General features: G+C 42.2%; 1 protein-coding gene across 1 annotated transcript in view; it reads right to left on the reverse strand.

Annotated features, from left to right (window-relative positions):
• Nucleotides 1–3,436: 3,436 nt before the first annotated feature.
• VWA3A (von Willebrand factor A domain containing 3A) overlaps nucleotides 3,437–17,029 on the reverse strand; it is a 36,240-nt gene continuing 22,647 nt past the window's right edge. The window contains 13 exon segments of the mRNA XM_063315074.1: nucleotides 3,437–3,964; nucleotides 5,253–5,350; nucleotides 6,067–6,193; nucleotides 6,365–6,516; nucleotides 7,540–7,684; nucleotides 8,801–8,945; nucleotides 10,023–10,131; nucleotides 11,009–11,161; nucleotides 11,283–11,380; nucleotides 13,456–13,566; nucleotides 14,143–14,221; nucleotides 15,495–15,689; nucleotides 16,401–16,471. Coding sequence (XP_063171144.1) covers nucleotides 3,916–3,964; nucleotides 5,253–5,350; nucleotides 6,067–6,193; nucleotides 6,365–6,516; nucleotides 7,540–7,684; nucleotides 8,801–8,945; nucleotides 10,023–10,131; nucleotides 11,009–11,161; nucleotides 11,283–11,380; nucleotides 13,456–13,566; nucleotides 14,143–14,221; nucleotides 15,495–15,689; nucleotides 16,401–16,471 — 1,532 coding nt within the window. The 3' untranslated portion in view covers nucleotides 3,437–3,915.

A 17,029-nucleotide genomic window follows, 5' to 3' on the forward strand; every position in this document is an offset into this window, starting at 1 on the left:
AGTTAGGGTTGATTGCTTTGATGTACATCATGGTTGGGTTGCCTCCTTTATAATTAAAAACATTTCAGAGGATGTGGGATGCACATACAGCCTGTATACAATCAATATGGCATAAGTAGTAATTTATTTGAAGATGTTCATGCTATAGGAAATGCCATGGCTAATAAGTTCGTAAGATGATTTCGAGACTGGTGTGAGTAGATGACAACTGGTACCTCTTTTGATGTTACTTGAAAGAGCAGCATCCAACTGTTATCTGATATCAGAAATCTAGCAGTCATGGGCATCAGGGGGGTGTCAAAAAAAGTCAAGATGATGGCTGTGACCGTGTGATAGAAGTGCTGCCCTTTTTGTGTATGGGTTGTGCAAAATATGTAAAAAAATGGGTGTGGCTTCTATTGTGCAGCCACTGTCACTATCTTGGCTGTTTTGACACCATCTTCCCCTGGATACCTGTAAAGGTATGTGGGAAAGACCTTGGGAGACGGGGCGAAGAGATGCTGCCTAGGGAACAGTCAGATAAGAGAGGGCAGAGCCCACAGCTGCATAATGGGTGGGGCAAGAGGCTCAGAAGGGACCCTCCCTAGCTTCCCAGCTGTAAAGGGGGTGGTAGGAGAATTGTACTTTCAGACTTGCAAAATTCTGTTAATGTAACCTCACAATAAAAATGGTATTAGTATTCATGATTTTGGTTTCCTGGTCTCACTACCTTGAAGGGCTGACCCTGGGGCACCAACTTCTTAAAGCTAGGTAAGTCTAACTGTAGGCTCTAGGGTTCCATGAGAGGTCACTGGTGGTTCCCTGGGAGATCACAATTTATTTAAAAAATTGTTTCAAATTCCGGCAACTTCACATCAAAAAGGTAAGTTTCATTCTTTATTTTTAGTTCAAGAACATTGTTAATGCATATGTACAGGCCTAGACGTGAAAGGAATATAATAATTTTGGACCTTCCGGCCTGTATCTGAGCCTGAATGTGCAGGAGTTCCCCGAGGCCTGAAAAATATTTCAAGGGATCCTCCAGGGTCAAAAGGTGGAGGAAGGCTGCTGCAGACCAGCTGGTGGTAGTGGGGAGCTAGGAGAGGCACAAACTGAAAAAGCAGACCTGAAGAACAACTCTCATAAAGTGTTAAGAGAACTCTTCCACAAAGTTTATCAACACTAAAAGGGTCATGACATTCGAAATGTTCTCTCAGGCCTTCCAGAAGAAACAGGTTGTACTGGTAGGGGAAGCAACAACAACTCTGGACAGAAACCAAGACATCTGAAAATCTGATGCAGTAATGGTCCTCAGCCAAGCAGAACAGGCAGGGACCTATCTGAGGCAATGAAAGCATCTCTGAGCGTGCCACATGCAGCCTAATTCCAAAGCTCTCCCATTTCATGCAGTGAGCAGCTGAAAGGTTTGGCAATCAGAAAACATGGTGTTTTGTTCAGTATTTAGATTTTGGGGCTTCGCAGATAATACCATTAGGAAGACTTGCCACTTCCTATGTAGAAAAAATAGCACAGGTTTCACTTCAAGTTTTAATACAGACATCACTTTGTAAGATATCCGTGAAATGGTGCGCGCTCCTTTTCACGTGGAACATGTAAGCTGACTTTCTAATCTGGTTTCCTAACACTAAAACATATTGAGCCAGGGATTTCATGCCATTTCTATATCCTCGGAATGTAATGTCCAAAACTTTCAGAAGGTTTTTAGCAGGACTTTTTCTTATTACCCTGGGGAGAGAAATAAAAATGAAGGAAGGTGGAACAGGGATTTGCTATATGAAATAGTCAACTGCCGTAATACCGAATGGTCAAGCCATTTGTCACGTAGTACACAACTGAAAAGTAAAATAGTCAGCTTCCATGGTTAACCTTCAAAACACCTTGAGTAAGTACAGTTTTAGGATAGCACACAGGCAGAATTTCAGAAAATTCACCTTTTTTTTAGGGAGTAACATATATCTCTATCTTCAAGTTCTGTTTACCTGCTGGGTCATCCAACAGCCTAGGCCAGCCATTCTTAAGATGTCACCTTCCAGCACATGTTCTAAAATTCTCATCACCCTTGTTCATTGGACATCTGGCTCAGGATGATGGGATCAATATCTTTGGAAGGTGCCATGTTCAGGAATGGTGGCCTTGGACAGCAATCAGGGGTATCAATTTGGAAGAGACTTTGTTTTACCTTTTGCCCTGCTTTGTGAGTTTGAGAGAAGCCAGTGGCCCCAAGATCCAGAAGATGAGGGGAGTTGTGGGAATTGAGTTTTTTTTTAAAAAAAAAACATTCTGGGAACAGCCTTTTGCATCTTCAAAATGTGCAGAATCCATTAACAAACTTATCATAAAACTGTAGCGATGTGAACAGGCATATTCTTATCACGTTTGGCAAAGCTGAAAAGGTTGTGTCTCAGTAGATCCCGGATTAACTGCAGTCACGTATGCTCTATCGTGGGAAGGGGGAGGCTGTATAAGGAATGTATAGGGGTTTTTTGGACTTATTCCTGCTATGCTAAATTGGTGGTGATGCAGTAATTTTGTGGGTAGTATAAAGGACAAGAAAAGTCTGAAAGATTTTACAAGCTTCTTTGTTTTCATTCTAGAATTCCTGTGCGAATGAAGAAAGATTTGCGAACCAGGATGTTGTAGCAACCGTTTTTGAAAAAAACTTCTTTGCTGGTTCTGTTAAAAGAATGATAGAGAGTATCATTTTAATAAAAAGGCAATCATTAATGCAATTCATCCATAGGATAATTCCACTTGATTATGTGTGGGCCCAAATATCAACTCTGCGTACTGCATTTATTTCTGAGTATCATAATTTAAGAAAGATTTAGGTAAGATCCTGTGCCAGGCACAGGGATGTACTAGATAACTGCTGATAAGGCCTCAACTAGGATTTTAGGATTCTACAACGAAGTCTAAGTAGCTGGGAAAATGACTGGGCTCTGAAAACTCCTACGAGAGAGATCCAGAGTATTTAGAAGAAGAGGAGGGGGAATCTGATTACATTCTTCAAATATTTGATGTAATTCTGGGAGTTGAAGTCCACACATTTTAAATTTGCTGAGGTTGAGAAACATGGGTCTATGGTATTTAAGTTTTCAGATCCTGCCTTTCCACAGCTAACGTCTGAGCTGGTTTATGCAAAAATCCGAAATCAATTCTCCAAACTAGTATTTATTCAAAGTTTGATGAAGTAGCAATTGGTTCTTCCAAATAATTCAGAGGTCAATGGTATAGCATCTGCTCTGCATGGACAAGTCTCCCCCATCTTCAGCAGAAATCTGTCTACAGTAGTACTAACCCTAGTTTAAAAAATCTCCAGTGGGAAGCAAATAAGAGGAGGAAGCAGGAAGGAACACAATAGAATCATAAAACTGTAGACATGCACACAATGCCCTTGGATCAACATTTTTATTTTCAATAAAGGTGCACTTTTTTTTTTAACTTGAAGAATTCCAAATGGTGCACACCCCGTCTTGAGTTTGAAACACCTCTCTCCAGCTCAAAACAGCTGTTTTCAATGGAAAATTGCTGTCCCACATTTGAGATGGGCTATTTGGTCAGCTTCAAAGTGCTGCATATTCAGAATACAGCTTTTTCAAGCTTGAAACCCGTCTGCTCCATTGTGTTGGTTTCTGTTGGTCATCCCATTGTCCATTCTCCCCATCTGGATTTGGATTTAAGTCTGGTGTATTCTGGAGTGAATGAGACTTGTCTTACAGCTACTGGAAATTCTCACAGTTCTAAATATATATGGCCACTTTTGGTGTTTCTGGAACTTTTTACAGATTCACATATTTAGAATAAATGTATTTCCAAATTTGTATTTCCTTGGTACTTGCATCTGAAAAATGCACAGCTATTTAGCTTCAAAGATTAACAATCACACATGTATACATTGTACCTGAAGCAGATGTATTAAGAGAGATGGTTCTTCTGATTTATATTCTTTTCTTCTAAAAGTGATCTAGTAAAGGAGAAGAAAGGAGACAAAGAAGATTATTACCTTTGATTTCTTTTCATCTCCTATTTTCAAAAATAGGCTCACTACCTATTCTTTTGGATTGTGGCACCCAGAAAATAAGCATAGCCTTCTGAAATATTTCTGTCCCCTCTGTTTCTGGGCTGAGTCTTAGAAATCTACACTGCCTGCTGTGTTACATCTTATTTTCTTTGCCTTGAACAATTTACTAATTGATAGAAAGCCGGTATGGCATAGGATATGTCAGTGTTTCTCAACCTTGGCCACTTTAAGATGTGTGGACTTCAACTCCCAGAATTCCCTAGCCAGCAAGGGGAATTCTGGGAGTTGAAGTCCACACATCTTAAAGTGGCGAAGGTTGAGAAACACTAATATATGCAATAGTGGAGAATTCCCCTCACATGTTTCCTGATGTCTGAAGGGACTTTCTCAATGGAGATGCTGGTCTTAGTTCTAAAATGCCCTGCTAAATGCTCCTTTCATAGGTATGTCTCTCTGTCTACTGGGAATCATTTGCATGACTTCTTCTCCCATGTTGAGATGAGGACAATGTTTAGTGATCTTGGGTCAGTCACATTCTCCAGCATTGCCCAGCTTTCCATCAAGCCTGGTACTCTACAAATGCATTGGGACAATCCACAAGGTTGGATGGATTGTCTGGTGGGTATCAGGTTAGGGAAAGCTGGCCTAACCCATCTCAAAAGATGCAAAAGTGGGGCATGTTCTATCCTGAGCTTCTTGGAGGAAAAATAGGGCATAAATGTTATCACGTAAATAAATGAATGAAATAAAGATTTAAAAGTTTAAAGTTAAAAAAACGAAAGAGTTAGTTTGGTGTCGTGATTAAGGCATCACACTAGAAACCAGGAGACCGTGAGTTCTAGTCCTGCCTTAGGCACCAAGCCATCTGGGTGACCTTGGGCCAGTCCCTCCCTCTCAGCCCCAGGAAGAAGGCAAGAACACTTCTGAAAAATGTTACCAAGAAAACTGCAATGTCCATGCGGTTGCCAGAAGCCAAGACTCAAAAGCATAAATACAATATAGTCAATAGTTTCTGGTTCAAAACTTCAGGGAAGCCCAATATGGAAAGCAAAGCAGAAATGCCTGAAAATGCCTGCTCATTTTACCCAGCAGCAACCACCCCAAGACTTTTTTCAAAACATAAAGGAAAACAAATACCAGACCCAAAGAGCAAGGAATCACCAACCCTTGAAACAAAGAAAAGATAATTAGGGAAATCGACCAGCCCAGAAGCCAATTATTGGGCATTCACCTAAACAGCTTTGCCTGCATTAAATAGTTTCTAGCTTTGCTTATTTCTCCAACAAGCTTCTTCAAATCATCTCCTTCAAACAAGGGGAAAACAGGATCCTGAAAAAAGAAACAAACAAGAATGCAGGGTTTTTTTTGCCTTGTTTCGTTTAAGGGAAGAACACTTAATCATTAAAGAAAATAAATGTCAAAGATCAAACAACATCACTCTTGCTTGGGAATATCTGCTAGGAACTGTCCTGAAAATGTCTTTCTGGGGACTCCGGCCATATTTGAAGCCCTCGTCCAGCTGTCCTCAGCAAGAGAAGTTAGAGGTCTTCTTAGTGGTGGTGTACGACTTGGTAACGCCCTCCCCAGAGGGGCCTGCCTGGCACCCACACTGAGGCCTGGTTGGCATCAAGTTCAGATACCCCTCCTGAGCCTTTTAATAGGTGTTAAAATCCTGCTTTCCAGCAGGGGACTTCAGTTAAGTTTTTCCTGTGATACTTATCAACTGATTTCATCCCTTTCTTTCTCTCATGGATGCTATTGCTGCAAAGTTTGAATGTTTTGGTGCAGAACTGAAATTAGAACATAGCAAGATTGCCTTACCCCTTTCTATAGTTCCTTGATATATACTTTTATCCGCATCGTGTTTTTCCATAGATGCTCGCTTTAAAAAATGCCACGTTACTCCTGCTAATGTGCTATCAGTAATTCAAACGTTTATAGCCTAATCTTGTGGACATTGCACAGTGGATTACAGTGATCTCAGTGTAAAATTTTTGGGAATGAAGATTAAACAATTGACTCTGAGTTGGGTCAATTAAACATACCTCCTCATCTTTGAAGCCTTCTGAAAGCAGTCGGTGTGCTGCCAATTGTCCATCCACTTCTCCATGGCACCGATGGTAGCGCCCACCTGTCTGGAAGGCCAGTTTCTTGAGAAAGTCATTTGCTACTCTGTGGAAGACCAAAAGGGAATCGTCCTGAGTTGGGAGTCATTTGAGCTCAAATCTCACAGCACGTTCTAAGGATCTGGAAGACTCGGGGAACTTGGCCCCTTGCTAAGCTGGCAGTTTTGCAGAAGCATTAAATTTTAAAAATCAGTTTGGGCTGCAAAGCAACAGATACCTGTCCGAGCAATTGAAAGAAATTGTGTGGATGGTAACGGGCCGTTTCTTCATAAGCATTTCAATTTCTTTGAGAACTAAGCTGCAACTGGTGTCAGGTTTTCCATCAGTCAGAATATACAGGGCTTCTACATCTTGAAGACTGAATGCTCTCTGAAAATGGCAACACAAACACCTTGAATTAAATATGAGCTCAGGCACTAGAACACTTTGATAAAAAGTTTAGTTCACCTGCCAGGTAGCTGAGGGAACATGCCTGGTTGAATGATATGAATGACATTTTGTTCGCATTTTTAGAACTGGTTTGCAGAATACAAAACTCAGTGCTTATACTATATTATAGATCAGGGTTTCTCAACCAGGGTTCCATGGCACCCTCAGGTTCTGCAAGAGGTCACGAGGGGTTCCCTGGGAGATCACAATTTATTTTAAAAATTATTCCAAATTCTGGCAACTTCACATCAAAGAGGTAAGTTATGTTCTTTATTTTTAGTTCAAGAACCCTGTTAATGCATATATTTTATTTATTTATTTATTTATATCCTGCCTTTATTATTTTTTTTATAAATAACTCAAGGCGGCGAACATGCCTAATACCTTCCTCCTCCTATTTCCCTCACAACAACAACCCTGTGAGGTGGGTTGGGCTGAGAGAGAGGGACTGGCCCAAGGTCACCCAGCCAGCTTTCATGCCTAAGGCGGGACTAGAACTCACAGCCTCCTGGTCTCTAGCCCAGCACCTTAACCACTAAACCAAACTGGCTCTCCATATATATACAGGCCTACCCATGAAATGAATATAATCATTTTGTAAGTTCTGGTGTCTCTTTGAGCCTGAATGTGCAGAGGTTCCTGAAGGCCTGAAAAATATTTCAGGCGTTCCTCCAGGGTCAAAAGGTTGAGAAAGGCTGCTTAGATAGCCTATCTAAGTTATTCTTCTAAGTACATTCATGCTACAAATTAAGTACAAAATGGGCAAGTTTCTCTCTACAATGGTCTCAAGAAACCTTCCATTAGAACATTCCAGCAAAGTAGCACTGGAATTCAGAAAATTCAGGTGGGCCACAATTTTTGGAAGGGAAAACCCATTCTCTATGCCAGTGGCACCAGGGTTTACAAAAACCATACTTCATGGTTGCCTTTGTACCCAAGAAGATTCTGTTCAACTGAACAAACCTGTAAAGCCTTCAGAATGGATGTATTCCCATGAGCCTGAAATGATGACGCCCACTGGGCAGCCTCATGGCACATTTCATCAGTGGCCTCCACAAGGCACTCCTGCCAAACTTGGACTTCTTGCGCAAAAGCAATTAGGTTGAACCTGGAGAGGAAGTGAGATATCCATCAAAAGCCACATCAGCTTGGGCAACCACATCATCAAATAGGTGGTGAGGACACTTTTTGGCATGATGCAAAAATTAAGTGGCCAACAGATTATATAATTATAATTCACTCTTCTTTCCCATGTTATTTGTTGATATTTCGAAGAGGGTGAAGAAGATCAGGTGGCCTTTCTTTCAAGATCTCTGCAATATTCCACTACTTCTGAGCAAGAACCACACTGGTCTTTTGAGTAACATGTTGGGGGCCACCTTTCAGAATGGACTGACTGAGGCCATGACACACCTGCCTTTGCTTTGATTAAAGCTGCATAGGCTTAGTATTACTCTCTGGTCATTTATATCACATTTTCCCCCTTCTGTCATATTAACATTTTGGTAACAATTTTTAGAGATCTTTGGAGGCCACACAAGGTTCTTCAGGTCACACACTCTGCATTGTCAGCTACCTTGGTTTGCGGTGACTTCTCTGTGTATGATTTAATAATCTGAATCAACTCCAAACACATCCAGTAGATCAACTATTTCTTGCACACAAGAGCAAGTAGGATTTTGTCTGAGAATTCCCACCAAATGACCTTTAGCAGACCAACCATCTTCACTGAGCAGGCTTCCCTCCAAAAATCCCCCAGTACCATAGATATACAGGGGGGATATCTGTAATGGTATGTGGGAAAGACCTTGGGAGATGGGGTGAAGAGATGCTGCCGAGTGAATGGTCAGATAAGAGGGAGCATAGCCCACAGTTGCATAACAGGTGGAGAAAGAGGGTCAGAAGGGACCCTGCCTAATTTCTCAGACTGTAAAGGAGACGGCGGGAGATTTGTACTTGCAAACTTGCAAGATTCTCTTAATGTAGCCTTACAATAAAGTTGAATTAGCTCATCTGGTCGTGTCTCCTGTCTGGTCCACCTGGGAAGGCTGACAATGTCCCACAACCACATAGAGTTCTTACATCTAAACACAAAATACAGAGCTCAACTCTGCTCCCTTGTGAGAAATTTGAGGGTGGGGAGCCTGCTTATGGGGACAATTCACCAGTCCAAGACTGGCTATCACTGGAATGGGGTAAACTACTATTCCTGCATCTTCCTTACTTGGTGTCATTCTTCCTCAGCTGTTCCCAGATAAGAGAGGTGAGTTCTTTGGCAACCAGACTCAAGGAGTGGTCCATGGAACCAGATGTGTCAATAAGAATGCAGACATTGGCTTCCAAAATGACACCAAAGAATCGGCGGCTGCCTGGGAGAGAGAATTTATCACTGTTTAATGTCAAGCCACCCTTTGATCTTACTTAGCACTGGATTCAGTTTATCTAAAGGAGCCAGTTTGGTCCAGCAGTTAAGGCAATGGGCTAGAAACCAGGAGGCTGTGAGTTCTAGTCCCACCTTAGGCATGAAAGCCGGCTGGGTAACCTTGGGCCAGTCACTCTCTCTCAGCCCAACCCACCTCACAGGGTTGTTGTTGTGGGGAAAAATGGAGGAGGAGGAAGTATTTGGTATGTTCACCGCCTTGAGTTATTTATAAAAATAATAAAGGCGGGATAGAAAATAAATAAATAAATAAATAAATAAATAAAATCAGGATAAAAGACGGATGCTGCAATTTCCAAGGTGGCCAGGAATCCCATCAAACCAACCTTCTCCAGGCTGGTGCCCTTTGGATCAGTGATGTCAACCTCTAGAATTCTCCAACCAGCATGGAAACAAAGTCCACGCACCTAAAGAATATTCAGCTTGGCTAGGCTCTAACACTGGATCAGAAATATTTGATTCAAAAAGGTGGTGAGGCATGTCTTGAAATCCACTGTTGATTCCATGATCTCTTAGCTTCCAGCACTTGGGACCCTGCGTAAGGCTGATCAAAGCCCACAGAATTGTCCTCTAGGCTGCAATCCTGGCCTAAATATTACCGATGAACAGAGATACTCTGGGCCCTATAAAATCTGGCATCCTAATCATTTCTACAGTTGTAAAACCAAACTTTCTCATCAATGGAGCACTTTCTTGACAGAGTCTGGAGCAAGCTTGGGTTATGTCACGACACAGATCCCACCCTTACATTCTTGCATCGTAACATGAGTTTCATTGCTATCCGCCTTCTCCTGCAGATGCTTTGGGCCTGGACTTGTTCAAAAGAATCATTTTGCCACAAACTTTGGGGCAGTTCATTCTTTCCAAGACTTAAGAATCATCTTTTAAGAAACGCAACCTAGGTCCTACTGCCATGTGGTCCAATTCTGAAAGCGAAGAGCATAAATATCTCCCACCACGACGGTTAACAGTGGGGCAACTCCTCAATATTCAGCACAGGACAGACCCGAGAGAAGCCACTGTACTCTTCGGATATAGCATTGCAGCACTCTCTCCATTTGCTCCATGTAATCTTCCAAATCCTTGGGTTCAATCTGCAGATGCTTCACCATCCCCTGGGAGACAGATTGCAAGATGTCACTCTAGGTGTGATCGGAGGGTCATGTCCAATGTAGACTAGACTAAGAAGCCAATGCCATGTAGGTCTGAAACTACTTTTACTGGAATAGCTATAGGAGCAGAATCTTGTAGGTCTGAATGTGCTTCCTCCCTTCTCTCACTTTATCTTTCTGTGAACTAGGGGAGGGCTTGTCCGAAATTACTTTCTTGGATTGGACTCAAGCCAAGCTTATCTGATCACTGCCTTGGTGGTGCCTCTTCCTCCTGTCCTTCAAGGCCACTCCCTATGCCCTCTGCAGCTAAGACCACCTGGGATTATACTTAGGCTGGGTAGAAGTACTGAGACTCATTCAGAGGTTCGGAGGGGTGAGTGTCATTCCATAAAAGATTTAAGGGGGTTTAGTAAGGTTCTATTTCACATATTGTGGTCGGCAAGAACAGAACAGATGTTGGTTTGTTCAAGTTTTATGCATCCGTAGGTTCTGGCATGTCGTTTTGCTTGGAAGAGGACTTGTGTTTCTTCTTGCATATTTTATGGGTACGAAAAAATGGCAGGTGGGGTCTCAAAAAGGCGATGCTTTTTGAAGACCTCAGTTTTGCTATCTGTGGTCGCTACACTGGACTGAATGGCCACACCTGATGAGGTCTGCTTGTATTGGCTTTATGCAAGCTTTATCCTCCATTATTTATATAAGCCAGTGTGGGAGGACTATGACCCTTAAAAGCAGCCTATAAATAACAACAAGAAATAAATAAATAAGACTAAAAGTCTGAGGCTGAGTGTAGCTGGAGAAAAATTACTACGATTACTATCAGGTTACTGAAAAAAAACATTTCACGTTTCCTCTAAAAGACCCAAAAGACAGGACGTACCTGCATTTCTATGCTAGGGAAAATGTCGCAGTATTTTGCTGAAACTTTCTTGCGCAGCGACTCCACCATCTGCTTCTGATGCACGCTCCCGGGTCCAAAAACAAGACTGGGCAAATCTAACTTCAGCCTTTTTATGCTGTATTTGCTGAGCCACTGTTGGAGAGGGGGAAAATGGCGGATTGCTGAGTGAAAGATGGATGCGCTGGGACCAAAGAAGCGTTCAGTGATTTAAGGATGCTTCTGTCATAGGTGGAGTGATCTGGAAAGTACGTACCGCCTTGGTGGAGCATATTTCTTTTTCTCTGGGCAACACAACGGAAGGAATCAACCTCTTCCGGCTCTTGAGATTCAAATCGTTTTTGCAAACTGTGCCTGGAGAGGAAGGAAAAAACAGCGATAGTCAACATTCTGGTTTTGAGAGGGGTGGTTGCAGTTAACGGTTTTGACCACCTTTTTCTTTTCAGACTAACAAGAAGCCACAATAAAGGAGCAGAGGACTATTTGATTGATTAGAGAGGGGGAAAAGGGGCCGAGACATGGGAATAAAAATGGCTTCAGGAAGGAGAGCCTGGGAAGGTCCCTCCAGCCAAGCTTTCTCACTGCACCAAAGCAATTGCTTCTCCAGGTTTCCAAATACCCCGTTGGATCAGCTCGAAAGGTGGACATGGATTCTGACTCGTACCTTGGACCCCGAAATGCAACAACTGGTATTTGCTCACAGCAGCTAGTATTTAAGCCTGGTCTCCTCTGATACAGGAGGTTGCAAGCATCCATCGCAACCAGTGAAACATTTGTTGGTTACAGTGACGAAGTTTTCCTAACAGATTCCTTTTCCCGGTACAGAGCCCTTTTCTGGATTGAATGTGGAAGTTTTCTTCATAAGATCCCATGCGTGATTCTGTGTAGGCACACCCCATTTTCATTTTTTTTCCTCAGTTGCCTTTGTTCTGCTCATCAGTTTCCTATTCCTTTTTCAATTGGTAGTGCTGTCTTTTTATTCACAAACCACAATAAATTAAAAGATAAGCAGCCCCGAGGAGCACTTCACTCTTACTTTTGAAATCTTCCAAATCACGAGCCACCTTTGAGTATTGTTCCCGGACAGTATGTGAGGAGACTACACTGGCCCTGGAATCTCTGCCAGTGGTTTGTGAAAAGGGGAAAATTCCTTCTTTATATATCTCTTTTCTTTTTCTTGGCTACATTCTTATTTTTCTTTCTTTCTTCCCTATTTTCCTCTCTCTCTTTTTTCCTGCACCCTCTTATCTTTTCTTTTCACTTCTTTATTTTTTTGTAGTTTGTATTAGCTTGTATTGGTTTAATTGTAATCCTTAATAAAATTATTTTAATTGAAGAAAAAGGAAAGGAATTTCTGCCAGTGATAAACCCACTTTTGTTGTCCCCCTCCTGAGAACAGCCAAAGTCTCTGCCTTTCACTGGGACTGAGGGAGCGAGGAACGCAGTGGCCAGAGCCTTCCCATTCCATGTTCTGCAGCTGACTGGATAACAATTGAAATGGGTAGCGATGCCAGGGACAGGGCCAAGTTTCCAGCCACCTTGAGGCAACATGGGGGCTTAAGGTTGCCCAGGAGAAGCATATGAAACTCAGCTCTCACCTCACACCCCCTTTGGTCACTTGCCAACATCTGAGGCTCCTTAGGCCATTCCTTCACTCTGTCTAACGGTAGGGCCGGCTCTGAGGAAAGGTGATGTGGAGTTTTGGCTTAACTCAAGAATACTCAGTTACAGGTAGTCCTTGCTTAACAGCCACTTGTTTAGTGATGGTGCTGGAAAAGCCAACTTACAACCGGTCCTCACATGGCCATTGCAGCGTCCCCATGGTGACGTGATCGCAATTTGGGTGTTTGGCAACCAGTTCACATTTATGACCGTCACAGTGTCCCGTGGTCACATGATAGCCATTTTCGACCTTCCCGGTCAGCTTCTGGCAAGCAAAATCAATGGGAAACCATGTGATTCACTTAATCACCACGTGGTTCACTTAATGCCAGTGGTGATTCACTTAATGACTGCCACAAAAAGGTCGTAAAATTGGGTTGGATTCGCTTAATGACCACTTCACTTAGCAACCAAAATTCTGGTCCCAATTGTGGTCGTTAAGCAAGGACTACCTGTACCACCTTTTCAAATATAGTTTGCAAGAGTTAAGTGGTGTGAAATCTGTGGCACAAAACCAACATGGTGAAAGAGAAACCAAACACCCAATGCTTCTTAAATACACCGTTTTTGAAATCAACTTTTTAAATACTCCTTCCTGGAAGGAGAGAACTATGAATTTAAAACGCACATTTAAATCTCTCTGATGGAAAACTATGCACATTCTGTGATCAAGGGAGAAAAAAACGTTATGCTGCTTAGAATGCTAAATTTTTAAAAACTTCTCTGTTGGAAGGAAAACAAATTTCCTGTTACCTTAGGAGACCCACCTATGTTTTTTCTTTGGCTGGGATAAAAGAAAGAGGCTGAAATCTCTGGCTGTTTCTTTGCCTTGAAGTTCAATTTCTTTCTTGCCAGGAAAATCTCTTTTATGGGCTGAACTGGACAACAAGTCAAGTCAAGTCAAGTCAATTCTAGTCAAGTCAAGTCAAGTCAAGTCATCATCTAGGATCAGAACATTACCTCATCCATGTACGTTTTTTGTTTGCAATCTGTTGAAATTTTAGGATTCTGATAATATATTTTGGATCAGTCCCATCCAATGGAAGGAAGGGGGGGGATATCTGAGCAGTCAGCAGCCCCCTGCCCCTTGGGGTTTGGAAAGGTGGGCCAAGACTATGTTAACTTTGCAGAAAAAGTATTAAACACATTGCTGTATTTTAAATATGGGCAAGCAGGCCAGATGGATAGATGAGTAGAGAACCCACAATCACATTCACACAATCCTCTAAGCCAAATCTAAGCAAGCCACAGGATGACTTAGAACCCTGGCAACTTCCAGGTATGTGGACTTCAGCTCCCAGAATTCTCATCAGTAGCCGTGCTGGCTGGCTGTGGAATTCTGGGATTTGAAGTCCACACACCTGGGAATGGCCAAGGTTGGGGAACCTGACTTAGAGAGATGTACGAACCCACACTTGGTTATCCCATTTGGTGGCCACTTCACTTATACACACCTGGTGGGATTTCCGCTTTGCCACTCGGAGGACGCCACGAAAGGGCTTTTATGTTACCACTTCTCTCGCCATCTTGGTGCTATTCTCATGAACAGATGGTAAACATGTGAGAAAACCTCTTATTTCATTGTGAGTTTCCAACATGCAGTGTACGCAGAAACCATGGACAATTTTATTTCCAACTTTGTTTTAGAATCTCCCAACAATGAAGAACAAACTTTATCTGGATGCCCACACTGCAAGATAGTGACTTGGTTCACCTACTGCACTCATATATCATATGTTTTGGCACGTTGTCTGAACCAAGGAATTATGATTTGTCAACTGTGCTTCATGGCTTATCAGCCTAAACACTATAGCCTAGTTAAACCACGGATAAAACAAACCTTGGTTTGGCACAATGCTTAATGAAGGAAAACTGAGCTGTTAAGATGAGTGCAGGTCAATTGCATCATTAATAAAAAAACAAATCTTGCCTATTTTGTTTTCATATTTCTCCTACTCTTCCTGGGTAAAGGAACACAGACACTTGACCCGTCCAACCCGTTTAACCCAAGTAAGAACCCTGTAAAATATGTTAAGCTAAAAGATATACTGGTCACTCGAAAGCCCTTGGTTGGATTTCCTTGCATCACAAGACACTGATTGTTTTACCCACAATAGATCAAGTCATCATGGTTGAAACAGGGAAGGTATCATGTTAGGGCACAACCAAAAACACCCACATGATGGCTGCACAGGGTGTGTGAGTCAAGCCAGGAAGGTTTGCCTGATCAAGGTCAATGAGCTTCAGGGAGTGTGATCACCTACACCACTCCATCCTCCCAACAGCTCCTGAGAAACCATGACGTCAAGGTAATTTGGTGAACGATCTTCAGATATCTAAAGGGTTCTCATAGAAGAAGACCTTGTCTCTATTACTGCAGAGGGCAGGACCAGAACCATTAGGTCGAAATCATAGGAAGTAGATTCTGCTTGGACAGCAGGAGGAATTTCCTGGCAGTAACAGCCGCCAATCAGCAAACAGCATTTTAAAAGGCTGGAGTTCCTTGCTAGAAATTCCACTGATGCAGTTTGCTGCCTAGTTCCCACCCCATTCCTAAATGTATTGGAAAAGTGATTTACACAGGGTGGTATTTTTTAAAAAATCCCTGCAACTGAACACTGCTGATTCTGCAACCCTTTGGGCCTGATTTCAGCAAGGACGGACATGCATTGCTGCAAACAAGACTTCTAAAGGGCGTTCTCCAGCAATTCCACAAAAGGTGCTTTCTTGATTCAAGGACCAGAATTAGCAGAGAGATCTTGGACAAAGCAGGGAACCATCAATATATTTTGCCACCAACGATGACAGATTTCACCTTGAAGTAGCAGTACCATCATACCTTCCTGGCAAGGGTGAGGGCTGTTGGCCTTGGGAATGGTAATTTTGATGGTCTGGTCTTCTCTTCCTTCTTTAGTGACGAGAGGTCATCTTCTTTGAACAGTGACTGGTTCCCCAAGACGTTTCCTGATCTCTGCCTTAAGGATTCCACTAACAAGGCACACTGAAAACAAAGCAACAAATCAACAATCACAAACACACGTTTAGGCTTCCGTTAGAGGCAAATCTCATGAAAGACGTAACAGTAACTCAATCAGTTCTCATCAGGAATGAATTCAAAAGGAAATCAGTAGCAAATCATTTTCCCCCCCACTATTTGAAGGGTGATGCATAGAATGTGTATTTCTAACTACCAGGGGACAGGCCAGAGCAATACGCCTTGTGCATGGATCACAAATGAATTCCTGTTCTCCACACAAAAAGCACCCATATACACATCTGTACATTTCTCTCTAAATATAGTTTCTTGCTTCTTCTTGAAATCTATTTCCATGGATGGGAAAGAAAGATTAAATAAGCCAAAATGGGCTCTGAAGTCTGGGTCTACTGTAAATTAGGAAACATGCTTCTTGCTCTAACTTCTGTACTTTATCACAAAGTATGGGGACCAGATCTGTGCTGCAAAAATCCCAACCATCACTAGGCCACAAGGAGTAAGAGATTTCCAGGTCCTTTGCTGCCATCTTGTGGTCACTCATATTCACGTAGCTCAGATCTCATAAACCCATCAGAGAAATTGACACAGAATACCAGTTGACCCCAGGGGTCGTGCAAAATGCTACATCCATGTGGTCAAACCACTGTATCCTCCTCATTGTGAAGAGACAGAGTGACTATTTTAAGAAGTAAAGTTTTGAAAGATCTAAGATCCAACCTTGTGAGAATAGTTGACTGCTTTTTCCATTTCAGAAAGGATAATGCTGATATCATCACTTTCGTTGATACCTATCCCGAAGGCAAGGAGGAGTAAAAAATACAAACATAAACGCCTACGTTTCAAAACCTGATGCAACTCAACTTTTACAAAGATTGCTAAAATATACACACACACCCCTCCTGGAACATTTTGGGAATCCTAGGATCTCTTTGATGGAGGCCAAGGAAGATTTGATTCATGCAATTGTAGATATTCATCAACGAAGTTATTTTTACCAGTATATCCCACCATTCCTACAAGGTTTCAAGATGGTTCATGCAGAGCAGTGTTTCTCAACCTTGGCAACTTTAAGATGTTTGAACTTCAACTCCCAGAATTCCCCAAATCCCCGAATTCTGGGAGTTGAAGTCCACACATCTTAAAGTTGCCAAGGTTGAGAAACACTGATGTAGACGGTCTTCTCTTCATTTTATCCACATGACAACACTGGGAAGCAGGTTGGGTTGAAATATAGTGAATAACACAGTGTGTTTGTTGGTTAAATGGAACTTGGGTCTCCTCTTTGCCAGAGGAAAATAAGGTTAACTTACCATCGATGGTCAAAGAAGCAGCATATTTGCAACAAA

Source organism: Candoia aspera, chromosome 14, assembly GCF_035149785.1.
Source record: "Candoia aspera isolate rCanAsp1 chromosome 14, rCanAsp1.hap2, whole genome shotgun sequence".
Classification (NCBI taxonomy): Eukaryota; Metazoa; Chordata; class Lepidosauria; order Squamata; family Boidae; genus Candoia; species Candoia aspera.